The sequence below is a fragment of the Peromyscus californicus genome, unplaced genomic scaffold, assembly GCF_007827085.1.
Source record: "Peromyscus californicus insignis strain IS unplaced genomic scaffold, ASM782708v3 Scaffold_6__1_contigs__length_162567912, whole genome shotgun sequence".
NCBI lineage: Eukaryota > Metazoa > Chordata > Mammalia > Rodentia > Cricetidae > Peromyscus > Peromyscus californicus.
Window position 1 is genome coordinate 146586114 of NW_026294584.1, and position 15517 is coordinate 146601630.

General features: G+C 38.9%; 1 protein-coding gene across 1 annotated transcript in view; it reads right to left on the minus strand.

The window, feature by feature from the left end:
• Lrp6 (LDL receptor related protein 6) overlaps positions 1-15517 on the minus strand; it is a 136392-nt gene that overhangs the window by 18477 nt on the left and 102398 nt on the right. Inside the window, 5 exon segments of the mRNA XM_052718961.1 lie at positions 6540-6665; positions 8272-8481; positions 10248-10438; positions 11586-11797; positions 14177-14379. Of these exon segments, the coding sequence (XP_052574921.1) occupies positions 6540-6665; positions 8272-8481; positions 10248-10438; positions 11586-11797; positions 14177-14379 (942 nt within the window).

The following is a 15517-nucleotide window of genomic DNA, read 5'->3' on the forward strand; positions in this document are numbered from 1 at the left end:
CGGTTGGAGACAATCCTGCTTCATCCTTCTGAATGCTGGGATTACAGTTTTGTACCACCATACTTAATATATCATGATTTCATCAAAACATGTGCTAGTAAATTCTCTAAAAAATACACAAGTTTATTATACGCTGACCAGAAATGCTTTATCTTTAATGGGCAATTTACATGGTAAATCTGAAGGATTATTTTCTTAGAGTTCATTATGTTTTCAAAAACTTACTAGATTGTGTAGAGAATTTGAAAGCATAAAATCAGGCCTATATTCTTAAAACAAAACTGAATTTGGTTAAGATAGGGACAGGTAGGAGGTACAAAATAATTGACAACAGAGTTCACAGTGTGTTAGCATGCAAAGTGACAACAAGGACTGCAATCTGAAGAAGCTACTGAAGGGCTTGCAGGGACCCAAGTGCATTTGACGGATAAGTAAGAGGATATTATACAAGAAGATAAACATGTATGTGTAATAGCACAAGCACACAGAAGCAAAATGAAAGAGAACTCACCAGAGTGGACATCAATCAACCTCTAAAAAGTCAGATAAAACCAGAGAGCAAGTTGGGAAGAAATACAACATAGGACGGATAGGTAAGCCAAGTCCAAATGAAATGATGTTTTAAAAGTTGGACAGAAGTTTAGATTTATGCTTCATTTACTTCTGTTGTGGAACCAATGTAAGTTAAAGACTGCATATAACATGCATGGAAGTTTTATTAAAAATTAAATATCAGCAGTTCCTCAGAGGAGAGTAACTGCAGTGTTACATAATGAACTATGACTCGGCAACAAAAAAGTGCTGACACATTTGATATATTATTGGATCTCAAAAATACATTATGTAAGAGATTCTAAAACGCAAAAGATTACATGCCATGATTCCACTGATAATATTTGAGAAACTAACTCTGTATCGAGCTACAGTCTGAAGAGTAGGTGCTTCTACTACCTAGAGAGCTGTCTGTTAAGAACCCAAGGGCTCCTTTCTCTTTCCCCATTTCCTTCTGTCCCTCTGCTTCCTCCTCTCTCTTCTCTCTTGCAGTGGAGGACTGAGACAAGTTCCCACTGAACAGCACAGTCCAGATTCTAACTCATTCTGTGGCCCAGTGCGGGGGGGTTACAGGAGTGCATCACTGTGCACAGTCCAACATTTTCCTCTGCGACTGCTCTGACCTCTCCTACCTCCCTATTTGTTCATTCATTTTTGTTGCTGTTGGTATTTTGAGAAAGGACCTCACATTGCCAGGCTGACCTCCACCTCCCGAGCACACCACCTTTAAGAGTACTTTCTTAGCCGGGCGGTGGTGGCGCACGCCTTTAATCCCAGCACTCGGGAGGCAGAGCCAGGCGGATCTCTGTGAGTTCGAGGCCAGCCTGGTCTCCAAAGCGAGTTCCAGGAAAGGCGCAAAGCTACACAGAGAAACCCTGTCTCGAAAAACCAAAAAAAAAAAAAAAAAAGAGTACTTTCTTAACAGCTTGAGTCAGGTGACAACACAGCTGTACACTTTTCTAAAGCTTGCTATTCATTTTATATACAAATAAAAAAGTCACTTTATCAGCAAAAAATTAAGCCCCTTTAAAAGACATCTTTTAACTGGAAGATGAGATCACGATTCAGTTTTATGTTATTAACACCACGAGAAATTTCTTCAGGATGTGTTTTTAAAGCAAGTCTAGTGCTCTATACAGAAACACAATTTTTTTTTAAATTGTGATAAAATATATGTAACAAAATTTTACTAATTTAACCATATAAAGGTATTCTAGTTCAAGAGTATTAAATATGTCTTTATTATTGTGCAAGGTTTGATTTTGTCTTAATTTATTTGTTCTAATAATTTTTCCCTTTTTAGATAATGTCTCCCTAAGTTGTCTGAGCTGGCCTCAGACTTATAAGAGCTTCTCTGTGGGAATTACAAGCGCACACATCCATGCCCAGCAATGCTTCCCACTTTCCTTCTCTTTATTTCAAATTCTAGGGCTTAAGTTTTCTGTGCACTTTGGGTCTCTGAAGAGGAACACCCTAGTATCCCACAGCAGTCAGTTCCTTCAGGAAGTGGCTATTCTGATTTTTAGTCACACAAAGTAGCTCTGCTTCCTCCTGAAGTAACATCATGGAATCATGGAATGTTGTTTTTTTTTTTGTTTTGTTTTTTTTTTTTTGGATTTTTCGAGACAGGGTTTCTCTGTGTAGCTTTGCGCCTTTCCTGGAACTCACTTGGTAGTCCAGGCTGGCCTCGAACTCATAGAGATCCTCCTGGCTCTGCCTCCCGAGTGCTGGGATTAAAGGCGTGCGCCACCACCGCCCGGCGGAATGTTGTTTTTTGAGTCTAGATCTCCTGGTGAACAAACTTCTGAGATTCAGTACTATCGTCAAGTGCACAACACGAGTGCTTCCTTGTTCTCAAACGCACGCACTACCTTAAACTTCAGGCTCCTGAAATCGAAGCAGAGCACACTGCCATTGCTATGGAGACATCTATTATATCTTTAAAAAGTCAGACAGGGCTAGGCGGTGGTGACACACGCTTTTAATCCCAGCAGGTGGATCTCTGTGAGTTCGAGGCCAGCCTGGGCTACAGAGTGAGTTCCAGGAAAGGCACCAAAGAAACCCTGTCTCGAAAAACCAAAAGTCAGATAGAATTTATTTGTAATCCTCTTTTATCACTATTTTTATATTCTGAATATATTCTCTTTAAATCTTGATTTACAGAAATATGTGTCTTCACAGAAGAAAACACTTTCTAATATTAAATTGCAATGTTCAGAACAGAACCCAGAGCCTCACACAAGCTGGCAAGTGCTGTACTGCTCAGCTACACTCGTAGCAAGAAAACATTACTGTAATGAGATTTTCTGTGCCGGGTACAGTGGCAGTATCCGCCACTGTACCCGGCACTAAGTGTGGTGATATTTTATTTGTGCTTTAATAAAGTTTGCCTGGAGATCAGAGGAAATAGCAAGCCATTTTAAGTAAACAGAGAAGTCAGGCAGTGGTGGCACATACCTTCAATCCGATCACTTATCAGGCAGGGTATCTGTGTGTTCAAGGCCACACTAGGAAACAGAGACAAGTGTGGTGACACATGCCTTTAATCCCAGTACCAATCATAGAGACCTGGAGGTCTGTACAGACAGTGACAAGGAAGTGAGGTAGCTGGGCTAAGATAGCCAATGATATTGGGCAGAACATCAAGGCAATAAAGGTGTTGGTAAGACAGGAAGTAATTCGAATTTGGAAGCTGCAGAGTTGGTGAGGTAAGGCTGGCTGGTGGCTTTCCCTATTTCCCTGATCTCTCTAAGGCTTTCACCCCTATATTTGGCTCCATGTTTTTTATTTAATAAGACCATTTAGAAATTTGTCTACAACTAAGGGGCTACCAACTAAGGGGTTCTCTTAGGAGAACCAACTAAGCTTGGCAATGGAGATTAGCCTGGATAACACAGTCAGACATTATTTCAAAAACTGCCAAAGATTCCAACACCTACCAGCTCCACAATCTGGTAACACAGAGCCTTGAAATGGGACACATTTAAGATCCCAAACGAGACAACAAACTGCTCAGAGCAATTTTGAGAGGGCTAGCTGAGATGATCCAGTTTCAAAGACTACTTGAATAAGGACTTGAGATAAACCCTGAACTTTGGCATTATGCACAGAGTGGATAACAAAGGATATAGCTACCTTTCCTAGAATTTGACAATTAACCCAAAATTTTACTTTTCAGAATAAAGATACCTTCGCCCATAACCAGCAGGAAGCAAATGGCTTCTGATGTGCAGTGGAACAGCAGCTGAAACAGTTATTCTTGAAGAATAACTAAGCTCACATCTCTAAATGGTAGACTGGCATTTAATAGAGGGATGTGGAGAAGAATGGGATGCTGAGATGAAGCCACATACACACATGGCCAAGAAGAATGGACAGCTGAATTAAAAAAATATCAACAATTTGCAGAATTTAAAATCCTGAATCATGACACGACACTAGTGGAATTCAGGTGTTTCTGGTACATGGACTGCTCTCACCCAATGTGAGGTCGAACTGTTGACCTTGTGTACATCCTACTTCACAAATGAGTCTGTCAGATACGCTAAGTCTATAGGCTGAAGATGATACCCCAACACTGTGGAGAAACCCCAGGTGACTATCCAGGCAGCTGGCTGTTTGTGTCAACTCACATTTTTTCTGGAAGCTGCTTGCGTGCACTTCCTGTTTTTATTTTTTATTAGGTAATATTTTTTCCTTCTTGGGTCTCTGAGGGAGTTGACGATTAGTTATAGTTGAAGATTAGATAGTTATAGTTACAGTTTTCTTTGTTAAGAATTTCAGGTTGGATAAAGCACAGGGACTATCAAATAGCCAAACGAATGGAAACACATGAACTATGAACCAATGGCTGAGGGGCCCCCAACTGGATCAGGCCCTCTGAATAGGTGAGATAGTTGATTGGCTTGATCTGTTTGGGAGGCATCCAGGCAGTGGGACCGGGTCCTGTGCTCAGGGCATGAGTTGGCTGTTTGAAACCTGGGGCCTATGCAGGGTCGCTTGGCTCAGCCTGGGAGGAGGGGACTGGACCTGCTCTACCAGGTTGATCTCAATCCTCGGGGGGAGTCTTTGCCCTGGAGGAGATGGGAATGGGGGGTGGGCTGAGGGGAAGGGGGAGGGGAGCGGGGAGAACAAGGGAATCCGTGGTTGATATGTAAAATTAAATTATATTGTAAAATAAAATAAAATAAAAAAGAATTTCAGAAAAGAAACTCACTAAAGAGGTGTAAGTGCATAAATTTGAAAGATGTTATAAGATAGTTCTGTTAGTAATATAAGTTAGGATAGAAAGTGAATCAGGTACATTTTGGACTTACCAAAATAGGATAGATAATGGAATTATTTTCTCTGAATTTGTCAAATGCAAATGGACTAGCCATTGTTTAGGTATTTATTGCTTATATATGTGGTATATAGTTATTGTATTTTTGTATATAGTTTTTCTTATATTAGTTATAACTTTTTTCCTTTTTTTTTATTAAAATAGAAAAGGGAAAAAAAGAACTTGTACTGTATCAAGTTGATAACAGAAAAAAAAATAAACAAATAAAAATGAAAAAAAAAAGATCCCAAATGAAGGGATGGTGGTGAGTCTCAGTACTACAACGAAACAAGCAAACAAATGAGCCCCACTCCCTCCTCCCCCTTAAGCCAAATACATTTTTATACAAGCTTCATAATCACAATATTTATTAAGTGAATTACTTGGGCTGGAGATAAATCTCAGTGGTAGAGCACTTGACTAATACCCACAACATTATACTAAGTTTAATTCCTGGTACCAAAAAATAAATAAATAAAACAAAGTATTTTAACTCAGTTATTGTATTTCACAACTTTCCAAATAAAAGAAACTAGATTTCTTTTAAATTGCTGCTTTTGCAGGTAACAGTATGCCTCAATTGTTTTTCTTCAATTAAAATTAACTGTGAATTATCTCTAGGAAGAGTACTTCTTAATTAAGAGTATGAATATTATCATAGTGCTCAATGTCGCCACACTATTATTTAACAAAAGAGAATATCAATTGTTATGTCTCACGAGTGACAACAAAACTCACTGCATGACTACACACTGGGGAGAGGGCACACTAGGTGTAAGGTGAGGACCTGAGGTGAGAACCCACACGAGGCTGGATGTGGGAGTGTGCACCTGCAATCCCACTCTCCTATGGAAGGTGGAAAGTAGACAGAATGCCCAGCAGCTGACTGGCCCGCCAGCCTGGAGTGCAGTGATAAACAGACACTTTCCCGGGTTGGAAGATGAGGAACACTGAAGCATCTTCTGCACTCGCACAAGGGACCATGCGTGTGTGTACCCTACAGACTTGCAGACATACACACCATAGGGTTTTTTAATTTTCTTTCATTGTTGGGTCTTATTTTTGTTTTGCTCTTTTTTTAAAAACAACAGGAAAATCCTGATGGAGCTGAACAAAAGAATATTCTTTTCACTGGACACACTCCAAACAATGACACTTACACCAACAAAATCCAGAATTCAATAGGTGAAGAGCAGAGTGAATTAATCTTCCGACTCCCTCAAGGAGTGGAGGAAGCTACTTACTGTATTACTAAGAAATATGATTCATAGGCTGAAAATATGACAACACATATGTAATGAAATACTATTTGACCTTAAAAAAGGAACTCCTATCATCCACTACAAAGAAATGAGCCCAGAAAATGTTAAATGAAATGAGGAAGGCACAAAATGGTAAACATCACTTCATCACACTTGATGTGGAGTGTATAAAACCAAACACACAGAAACAGAGTTTGTTAAAATGGTGGTCACTGGAGGCTGCAGTAGCAGGAAAGAATCTGGGGAGCAGAGAGGAAAAAAGGCAAGCCCAGTAGATGTGCAAATAAATAGAACACAAATGACCAATTAAGTCAGGAAAAATAGCAACTTCACTGCCTAGCCATAGATGGCTAGATCAAGATGTGGAATTCTGGTTTGCACAAGAAGGATTTTAGCATCTTTACCTCCACAGGACAGCTCATCCTGAAGCAGAACTAGGTGCATGGGGCAAGAGCATCTTGTAGTGCCATCTCCTTTTACAAGGCAAATGTGTGAACAGCCACCATTATCCTGTGCACAAGGGTGCTGTCCTGGGAAAGAATGTAATTATCAAAGTCAATGATTTATGAATCACAAACAATACTAAATATAAAGTTCTGATTTTATTTCCACACAGTGTAATTCCACATTTTATCCCTATATAACCTATAGCAAAACACCTTTATATAACCACTACATGGAGAGGGGGATGAGATGGGAGTCTTTATCATTTGAGCTAGTCTTAAACTCTTAGGTTCAAGTGATCCTCTTCTCTTAGCCTCTAAAACTACTGAGATTACAGGCATGTACAACATCTAGCATGTTATATAGGTATGCATATTTCATTTTAAAATATTATAAGCAAGGGCTAGGGGAAAGTGCTGTGTAAACTCTTACACAGTGAGGCCCTGGGTTCAATCTTCAGCACTATACAAACAACAAACCTAAAGAAGATAATGAACAAAACTATGAATAAATACAATGAATAAAACTTAACTATAAGGGGTTTATGTTCATTCTTTAATTAAGATATTAGCTGGCCATGATGGGGTGCAACTGTATTCCATCCAGTACTTAGGAAGCAGAGGCAGGAAGATCCCATAAGTTAAGGCCAGGACTGTTTACACAGCAAGTTCCTGGCCAGCCAGGACCACACAAGAAGATCTGGTTTCAAAAAGTCAAATAGTAAAAAAACGATTTATAGACCTAGAAAAACTGCCAGGGGAGACTGCTGACACTTGCATAGTCTTCTTCTTAAAACAGAATTCTCTTCTAAAGATTTTAACTCAGAACTTCTACTTTTCTAAAAGGTAAAATTATTTCATTTTTAAAAGCATATTTTAATAAAGAATTTGTAGAAAATTAAAGTTAGTAGAAGGAAAAACTTAATGGTCACATGGACATTTGTCTGAAACAGACAAAATTACTTGCTTGTTCCATTGCCAATGATAGCATGACAAAGATCTAATTTCCTCTTACTTTGGGTAAAGCTAAAAAGACAAGCCATTAGGTGACTTTTCAATGTCTACTTCACAACTTGTACTTATGAAGTCACTGCTCTCAATTTTCTATTTAGCTTGTGTTACAAACAACCTGACCTTTGCCGTTACTGTATCGCTACCATTATACAACACAGCCATCAATTATGATCTATTTTCTATCCTAATACGGGTGCTATGTCAATCTGTGTTGACATTGAGATTGTCAACTATCTATAAAGGAACAGATTGCCCAAAATAGACATTACTTATTATATTTGAATATGCATCAACAGAGGTGGTTCTGTCTTTCAAGTATACAATACTATTCATTTGTCTACTTGGTCTAGAGACCAAACCCAGGGCCTGTGGGTACTAAGCAAGTGCTTTACCACTGAGCTACATCCCAGGTCTTGGTTTCACTGAGACTAGGTCTAGCTAGATAGTCCATGCTGGTTTCAAACACGCCATCTTCCTGTTTTCACCCCTTCGTGCTAAGATTTAAGCAGATTTGATAAACCAAAATCATACACTGTTTATGTTATTAGAAAGTTCAACAAAGTGTTTTTCCAAATATGAAAACAAAGTAAAGAAGAAAAATGATGTCAAAAAGCCACAACACCATGTCTTGTTTCTTACGACACACACAGTGCTCCTTGGCCCCGTCCACCTCACTTACTGTATTCGTGAAGGTTCAGCTCCTTTACTGCATGAATGTCACTCAGCTGAGCAATTCGGGCCTGGACCTTGGTTCTTCCTTCTCTACCAGTCATATCAATCTTTTCAATCATTTGCTGCTGCTTATCAATCCAATAGAGCCAATTTTCAAACACGGTCAGACCCACAGGTTGCAAGATATTAGAGTCTTCTAGCACTATCCTGTTGGCACCTTAGAAAAGGAAAATATTCAACAGCAATGATTTGTGTGGCCAAATCTCACTTTCAACAGTTGTCCAATGAATACCAGGTAGATCCTAAAAGTATGGGAAATACAGGCTCTACAATCACAGACTTACATGTACCAGAAAACGGTGCTAAACCAGACATGTGCAACTAGGAATTAATTCCCATGCACAAGGAATTTTCTAGTTATGAAATGTAACAAAGACCTTGGGACAGCAGGTTTCAATTTGTTTTTAGCAGAATCCATGTTCAAACTCAATTTTATAAAAACTAACACAATAAAGCAGATGAAAACAATGCTTGTCCAGATGAAGCAGTAGAGGTAAGCCCAGAGTTCTACGCTGAGCATCTGCCACTTTCTGAAAATACCTGAGACATCTACCAAAAACAATTCTACTCTAATTCCACCTGGCTTCTCAGAACACACACTGTCCATCTGACTCACAGGTTATGGACTAATGCTATAATATCCTGGACTCAGTGTCCAAAAACAGTAATACAAAGGAGGGGAGATTAACTTCTGGATGGTGTGGTAATGCTGAAGCAGAGAAGGTGATTCTTGACCTCTAGAGTTTGGTGTCACACATGCTCTCAAGGGGCTTCAGAACATATCCTCTGAGGAAAAAAGGAAGACCATGTACAAGAAGCAACATCAAAAGTTTTATGAAATATAGCTCAGAAATGGACTCATGTGTAAGAATTTCCTGTGGGGTGTGTTGTTGTTTGTTTTTGCTCTTTTGGGGGGCCCGCCACTCAACTCCCAAATAAATCACACACAGAGGCTTATTCTTAATTATAAATGCCCAACCTTAGTTTGGCTTGTTTCTTGCCAGCTTTTCTTAAATTATCCCATCTATCACAAATAATGCTCAGTGGTTACTCTGTTAGTATTTCTGTAAGACAATCATCTAAAAGAGAAACTGCTAATCAAAGGTTCTATCTCCTTTAAATCCTGATAATTACTGGCAGACTGTACAATAAAGGTTCTACTTTTTCTGTTTACCTCAAAGTGTCCTGATTTGTGGTGCTGGAGATAGGACTCAGCATAGTACCTTAGGCAGATGCTGTACCATAGAGCTCAAGCTCCGCCCTTAGGAGAGTATGTTACATCCTGGCAAGTACTGGGTATAATAAACCTTAACATACTTTTGCCACTCTGACTAAAATAAACAGTATATTATTTCAATTTTATTTTCCTGGTCACTAAGGAGGCCATGCATCAACTGGACATCATGAATTATGATAGAAGAGGTAACTATGATTACAAACAGAAGACCATAGAGAAGCAAAAGGGAAAAGGGATGACTTTGTGGAGGGTGAGTACCAGCTTGAGCCAGGCTTTTCCTTGAGTGAAAATACTCTAAAGACTTAAGAAGCAATGTCACAAAACACACTTCAGAACAATGTCTGCATATGTAAAAGTGTTTCTAAAAGTTTACACATGAAAACTTTCATATGGAAAATGAGCAGAAAGACCAATCAGGTTTGAGTTCAGAGAGGACAGAATATAAAAGTAGAGTAGAAGAATTAGGAAAGAAAAAACAGATACATAATTTTCAGATCAATAAAACTACTAAGTAATTAGGAAACACTAGAAATAATCTCAAAGATGTCTCCAACTAATATAATACAGAATATATTTAATGAATAAAATTATAATCATGCACAAAAATAACACAAGTAAAGTACAAATTCACAGTAATGAAATCATCTTAAAACTCAAATCAAAATACAGAAACACTTTTAGGGTACCTGAGAGATCACTGCTTTCAATTCGCCGGAGATCTGAATCGGCCCAAAAGAGCTTGCCCAGCTTGCTATCAAGTGCCAAAGCAATTGGTTTACTTAAGCCACTGAAAAAGAGGACCTCCCGCTCTGTTCCATCCAAAGCAGCCCGTTCAATTTTAGGAGATCTTTCCTGAAGATTGGTAAAATACATATACCTGAAGATAACAAGAGAAAATAAAAAAAAATTACTGAAGAATCAGACAAACTGAGAATATTTGTTAAGACAAACGCAGTTGCTTAACATGTGCAAGGCCTTGGGTTTGATCCCCAAAAACACAAACACAAATTTCTAAGGATAAATAGAAGTAAAATACTTTTAAACCTATTTAAAAATTTTTAGCTATAAGCAAACATACAAAATTATGTATATAATGGAGTAATTGTATATTTCAGTGCTAGGTTAAATATATCTATAGCCTCAAGGATTTACTGTTTACATTGAACGAATTCCCTCTTCTAGCTTTCTGGGGCATGCACTCTGCAGTCAGTGTCTCAGCCATCAGCCTGCTGCACAACAGTGCACTAGAACTACAGAGGGCCCACTCCTAACCATGACGGAGAGTGCCTACTGATTATACTTTCTCCACATTCTCCCCGCCCCCCCCCACCTATTTTTTTTAAAAAGATTAAGGGATATACTTATTACTTTTAATAATAGTAACAGGGTACCAAGGAGTTTTCAGAGTTAAGTTTCATAGATTAAAAAAAAAAATCAATATCCAGAGAGATCTAGTTATAAAATTTTAAGGCATGTCTCTAATTAACCATTTTAATTATTAATGAGACATACAAATCATTTATAGATTTCATCCCTTTTCTGTAACTCTAGAAGTAAGCCATTTCCCTGATTACATCCTTATCATTTATTCAGATACAAATGAACACTGGATTTTTTATCAAATGCAAAGCTCTGTTAAATGAAAGAAGACATATTAGTTATTTACAATGTAGCTGAAAGTCTAGTAATAAATAACTATGTAACCGAAAAATAGCTGAGCAAAGGCAAACTGGAAAGGAATAAGTATGACTAAAGAGATACAGAGTGAGCAGTGGGATTCCAGAAGTGGGAGAATCACATCTGGCTAGGGATGAAAGAGGTCAAGGAAAGCTACACAGAGGATGTGGCAGTGAGATTGTCCTGGAGGTGTGGGTGGGATTTAGAACCAAACCAGTGAAAGAAAAAGCAGTAAGAAATGCAGAGCCAAGTAGATGAGAAGCACTGAGTGGAGTTGTTTGCTGGTGCAAGGAAGGGTGGAGAGGGCTTCAAGGCGAAAGTCTCCAACGGCGGCTTCTGTAACATACCCTTTCTCAGGGTTTACCACAATGGCTCGAGGTCGGTCTTGCTCGCCTTTTAGAACCACTCCAATTGATCGCCCATCCAATCTTGTCACATCAATGACATTGGTAGCTTCACAGGTCCAGTAGATGTAACGGCTATAAATATCAATGCTGAGGTCATAGGGCTGTATTTCAAGGTTCTGATTTGGAACTGAGCTTACAACTACAGTAAAACCCTAAAGAAAGGGGAAAAAAAAACATACAAGTTAGATTCCACACCAGACAACTGTACGGCCATGAACAAAATTCTTAATTTTTGTGGTCACCCCTCAGAAGGGTATCCGTTCTTTGGGAACATTTTTGTTTTATTTGTTTTTTTGAGATAGGGTTTTCTCTGTGTAACAGTCCTGGCTGTCCTGGAACTCACTTTGTAGACCAGGCTGGCCTGAGATCCGCCTGCCTCTGCCTCCCAAGTGCTGGGATTAAAGGTGTGCACCACCACCACCACCACCGCCCAGCTGAGGACATTTCTTACAGAAAGGGTTTTTATGAGTGATGTACCTGTTTGTTAACATGCATTTCAAATATCCCCTTGGGCTGCTTTATGGAGCAGAAGAGGATGCTGAGGACAGCATAGATAGTCCAAGAATCTGACAATGTCTTAATCAGAGAGGGTAACAGCTTTCCCCGATAATTATAAACAACTGTGGGTCCAATCACAACCAGGAGATACCTCTAGAACAGTAGTTCTCAACTAAGGGTGATATTGCACCCACAGGCATTGGAAACGTCCAGAGATATTTCAATATCAAGATATGAGAAACCTACTGGTGATACGGGGCAAACCAAGAATGTTTCTAAACATCCTGCAGTCCACACATAGGGGAGCCTCACAGCAAAGAACTGTGCAACCCCCAAAACCAACAGTACCAAGTCAGAGAAACCCTATTCTGGAGAAAACAAAAAACAATCAGGGATACACACACACACACACACACACACACACACACACATCTTAGTCAAACTTTAAGTTATTTTCAAAGCTTTGTTTCAGCTATTATGCACTCTGAAACCTGTGAAAACATTTCTCAACACTAAGATGAAAAGAATTTAAGCTAGCTGGGCTAACTGGGACTCAGTTGTTTCCCTTAATCATTAACCCAAGCCAGTCTACAGGGCTTCTCAATAGGAACTCACGTGTTCTAGTTGTGTGGCACTTCCTTGTTGTTGTCTGTAATCATCAAAAGTCTATTTAAACTAACATGATTTTCAATTAGACAGTGCAGCTTAGGAAGAAATCATTTTCATAATAATGCATGGGTAAAAATGCCCAGTAGAATGTGATGTTGCCATGAGATAGGCACACTACATTTCAGGCAGTGGGGTCTCCCCACACCCATTCACACCATGCCAGATACCAGAGAAAGATGCCAGCAGCAAATGGCACAGAAGAAGCAAAAGACATTCTGGGGTCTGGGGTCTGGGGTCTCGGCCTCGTCTAGCTGAGATTCACTCATCAGGGAGTCGCCTCCTGGTGGGCTGACACCTGAACTTCAATTGCCACCTGCTGCTCCTCTGACATGGCCACCAGCAGTAATTTTTTCTTACAAAGCCAACCAAAAGCAGCTTTGTCTATTTATTCTGTTCAAATAAATTTTATTTCATTTACTCTCGAGTTAGCACAGCCTTGTAAAAAGTTACTTAATTTAGTTGCTGTCTTTGGCTGTATAATTTCTCTCTGCTAGTTACTGGTTACTAGTACTAGTCTACATAGTACAAGGTACAGCTGAAGTACAAAGAATGACCACACTGGTAAATGATCCCCGAGTACTCTGTTCTTTACTTTACTTACCTGTTCTTTACTTGTAAGGTAAGACAACAAATTTAGTAATATTTCCCTAAATTTTAACACATACAAAATCCAATTTAACATCTTTGCCATAATGAAGACAACAGATAGCTATTGTAATCTTAAGCTTATACTGATTGAATCCAGAAGGAAGTATAAATAATAGTATTGAAATCCACAATGGTACATAGGCACAGATAAGACTGATAATATTCTTAGTCTCATTTTAAAGTCCCCAAATAGTAACCAAAAAATACAGAATCAATAACACATTATTGATATTTTTAATTTTACTAAGATTATCCTGTTTCTTAATCAATGAGTCTTTTAAATAGAAGGTAATCAGTGAGATAACTATTCTCTATTAAAAATCCCTACCATTAAACAAGTAGGGGCTTTATGCCTTGCATTCTGTTCAATCAAAAACATTCCTAAGATTTCTAGTGAGTGATAGAGCTGGGATCAGAACAAAGACCTACTTGATTTCAAAATGTGTTCTACTACATATAGCAGGATAATGAAAAAAACATGGCATGAACGGATATTATAACCAGTGGTGGAAGTCATTAATGACCTCACCTCCCTGATAAAATTTCCAACCCAAAGCCATCATCAAATAATAATGTACACAGAGTACAATTACTCTGGGTAATAAAAACAAACAAACAAAAATACTAGCCCTAGATTTCCACTTCCCCTGTAGGCAGATGAAGCAGTGTGGATGGTTAGAGCAAGTCTAGTCAGAAATGGACTAAGCCTGAGTTACCTGGCCACCATCTTCTTGTGCCTTTCGGATCATGTTTTGTCGAGAGTCAATCCAGTAGAGCTGCTTGTCCAAAGGGTCATAATCAATGGCCCTGACATTCCGAAGGCTGTGGATAGGAAGGATGATGTCAGGACTCTGCTGTTCATCAATCACCATGCGGTTGATGGCACTCTTCTGACTGAAGAGCAGGAAAGTGGTAGGAGCTTAAAAGAGAAAAGAGCAAATCTGAAATACAGTGACTCTTCTCCACCACCCCAAGCCTGGTGAGCCTGTTTCCCTGTATCTCCAACAGAACAACATAGTAAGGCTGAGGGGAGAACCCTTTGGCACACCTCCAGAAACTTCCTTCAGTGAGAGAGTAATTAGCACTCTGGTTATAGAGCCAGTTATAAAGTGTTTGAATTCTGTCATTGGTTTGGTTCTAAATCCCACCCACACCTCCAGGACCACAGCACTGCCACATCTTCTGTGCAGCTTTTCTTCATCTCTCCACTCCCAGCCAGACGGGATTCTCCCACTTCTAGAATCCAGTGCTTACTCTGTGTCTCTTGAGCAATACTTATTCCTTTCCAGTTTGCCTTTATTCAACTATTTTTCAGTTACACAGTACTAGATCTTCATATCTTACATATGTACTAGACCTTCAGCTCCACTGTAAATAACTAACATGTTTTCTCTCATTTAATAGAGAGCTTTGCATCTGATAAAAAAATCCAATGCTCAGTTGCATCTGCATAGATAAGAGTATTAGCTGGGAAATGGCTTACTTCTAGAGCTACAGGAAAGGGATGAAACCTATAAACGATTTGTATCTCATTTTTAGTAATTAAAATGCTTACTTAGAAAAATACTTTAAAATTTTGCAGCTAGATATCTTTGGGCATTTGATTTTTAATTATCTAGCCTATGTTTCTGTCTTGCAGAAATAACAGAGATCTTATTTTTAATGAATCATTTGATAAAGACATAAGAAGTTATGGAAAAATAGCTTAGTGGTTAAAAGTGCCTGATGCTCTTGTAGAGGATGTGAGTTCAGTTCCCAGAACTCACGTGGTAGATCACAAGTGTTTGTAACCCCAAATCCAGGGGAACTAACATCTTTTTGTGACCTCCATGAGCACCAGGAATGTACATGGCACACATACTTACACACAGGCAAACATTCCTACACATAAAATAAAGGAAACTTAAAAAACAAAAAAACAGTATTTCTATCTTCACTAAAAAATGTTCTGTTTCCATGGTAAGATGACACTCTAACTCATAAAATGAGAAAGTGTATCCAAAACAACACTTCCCTTTCCCAGGGACGGCCTTTCACTACTCTGTAGTCATCTTCAA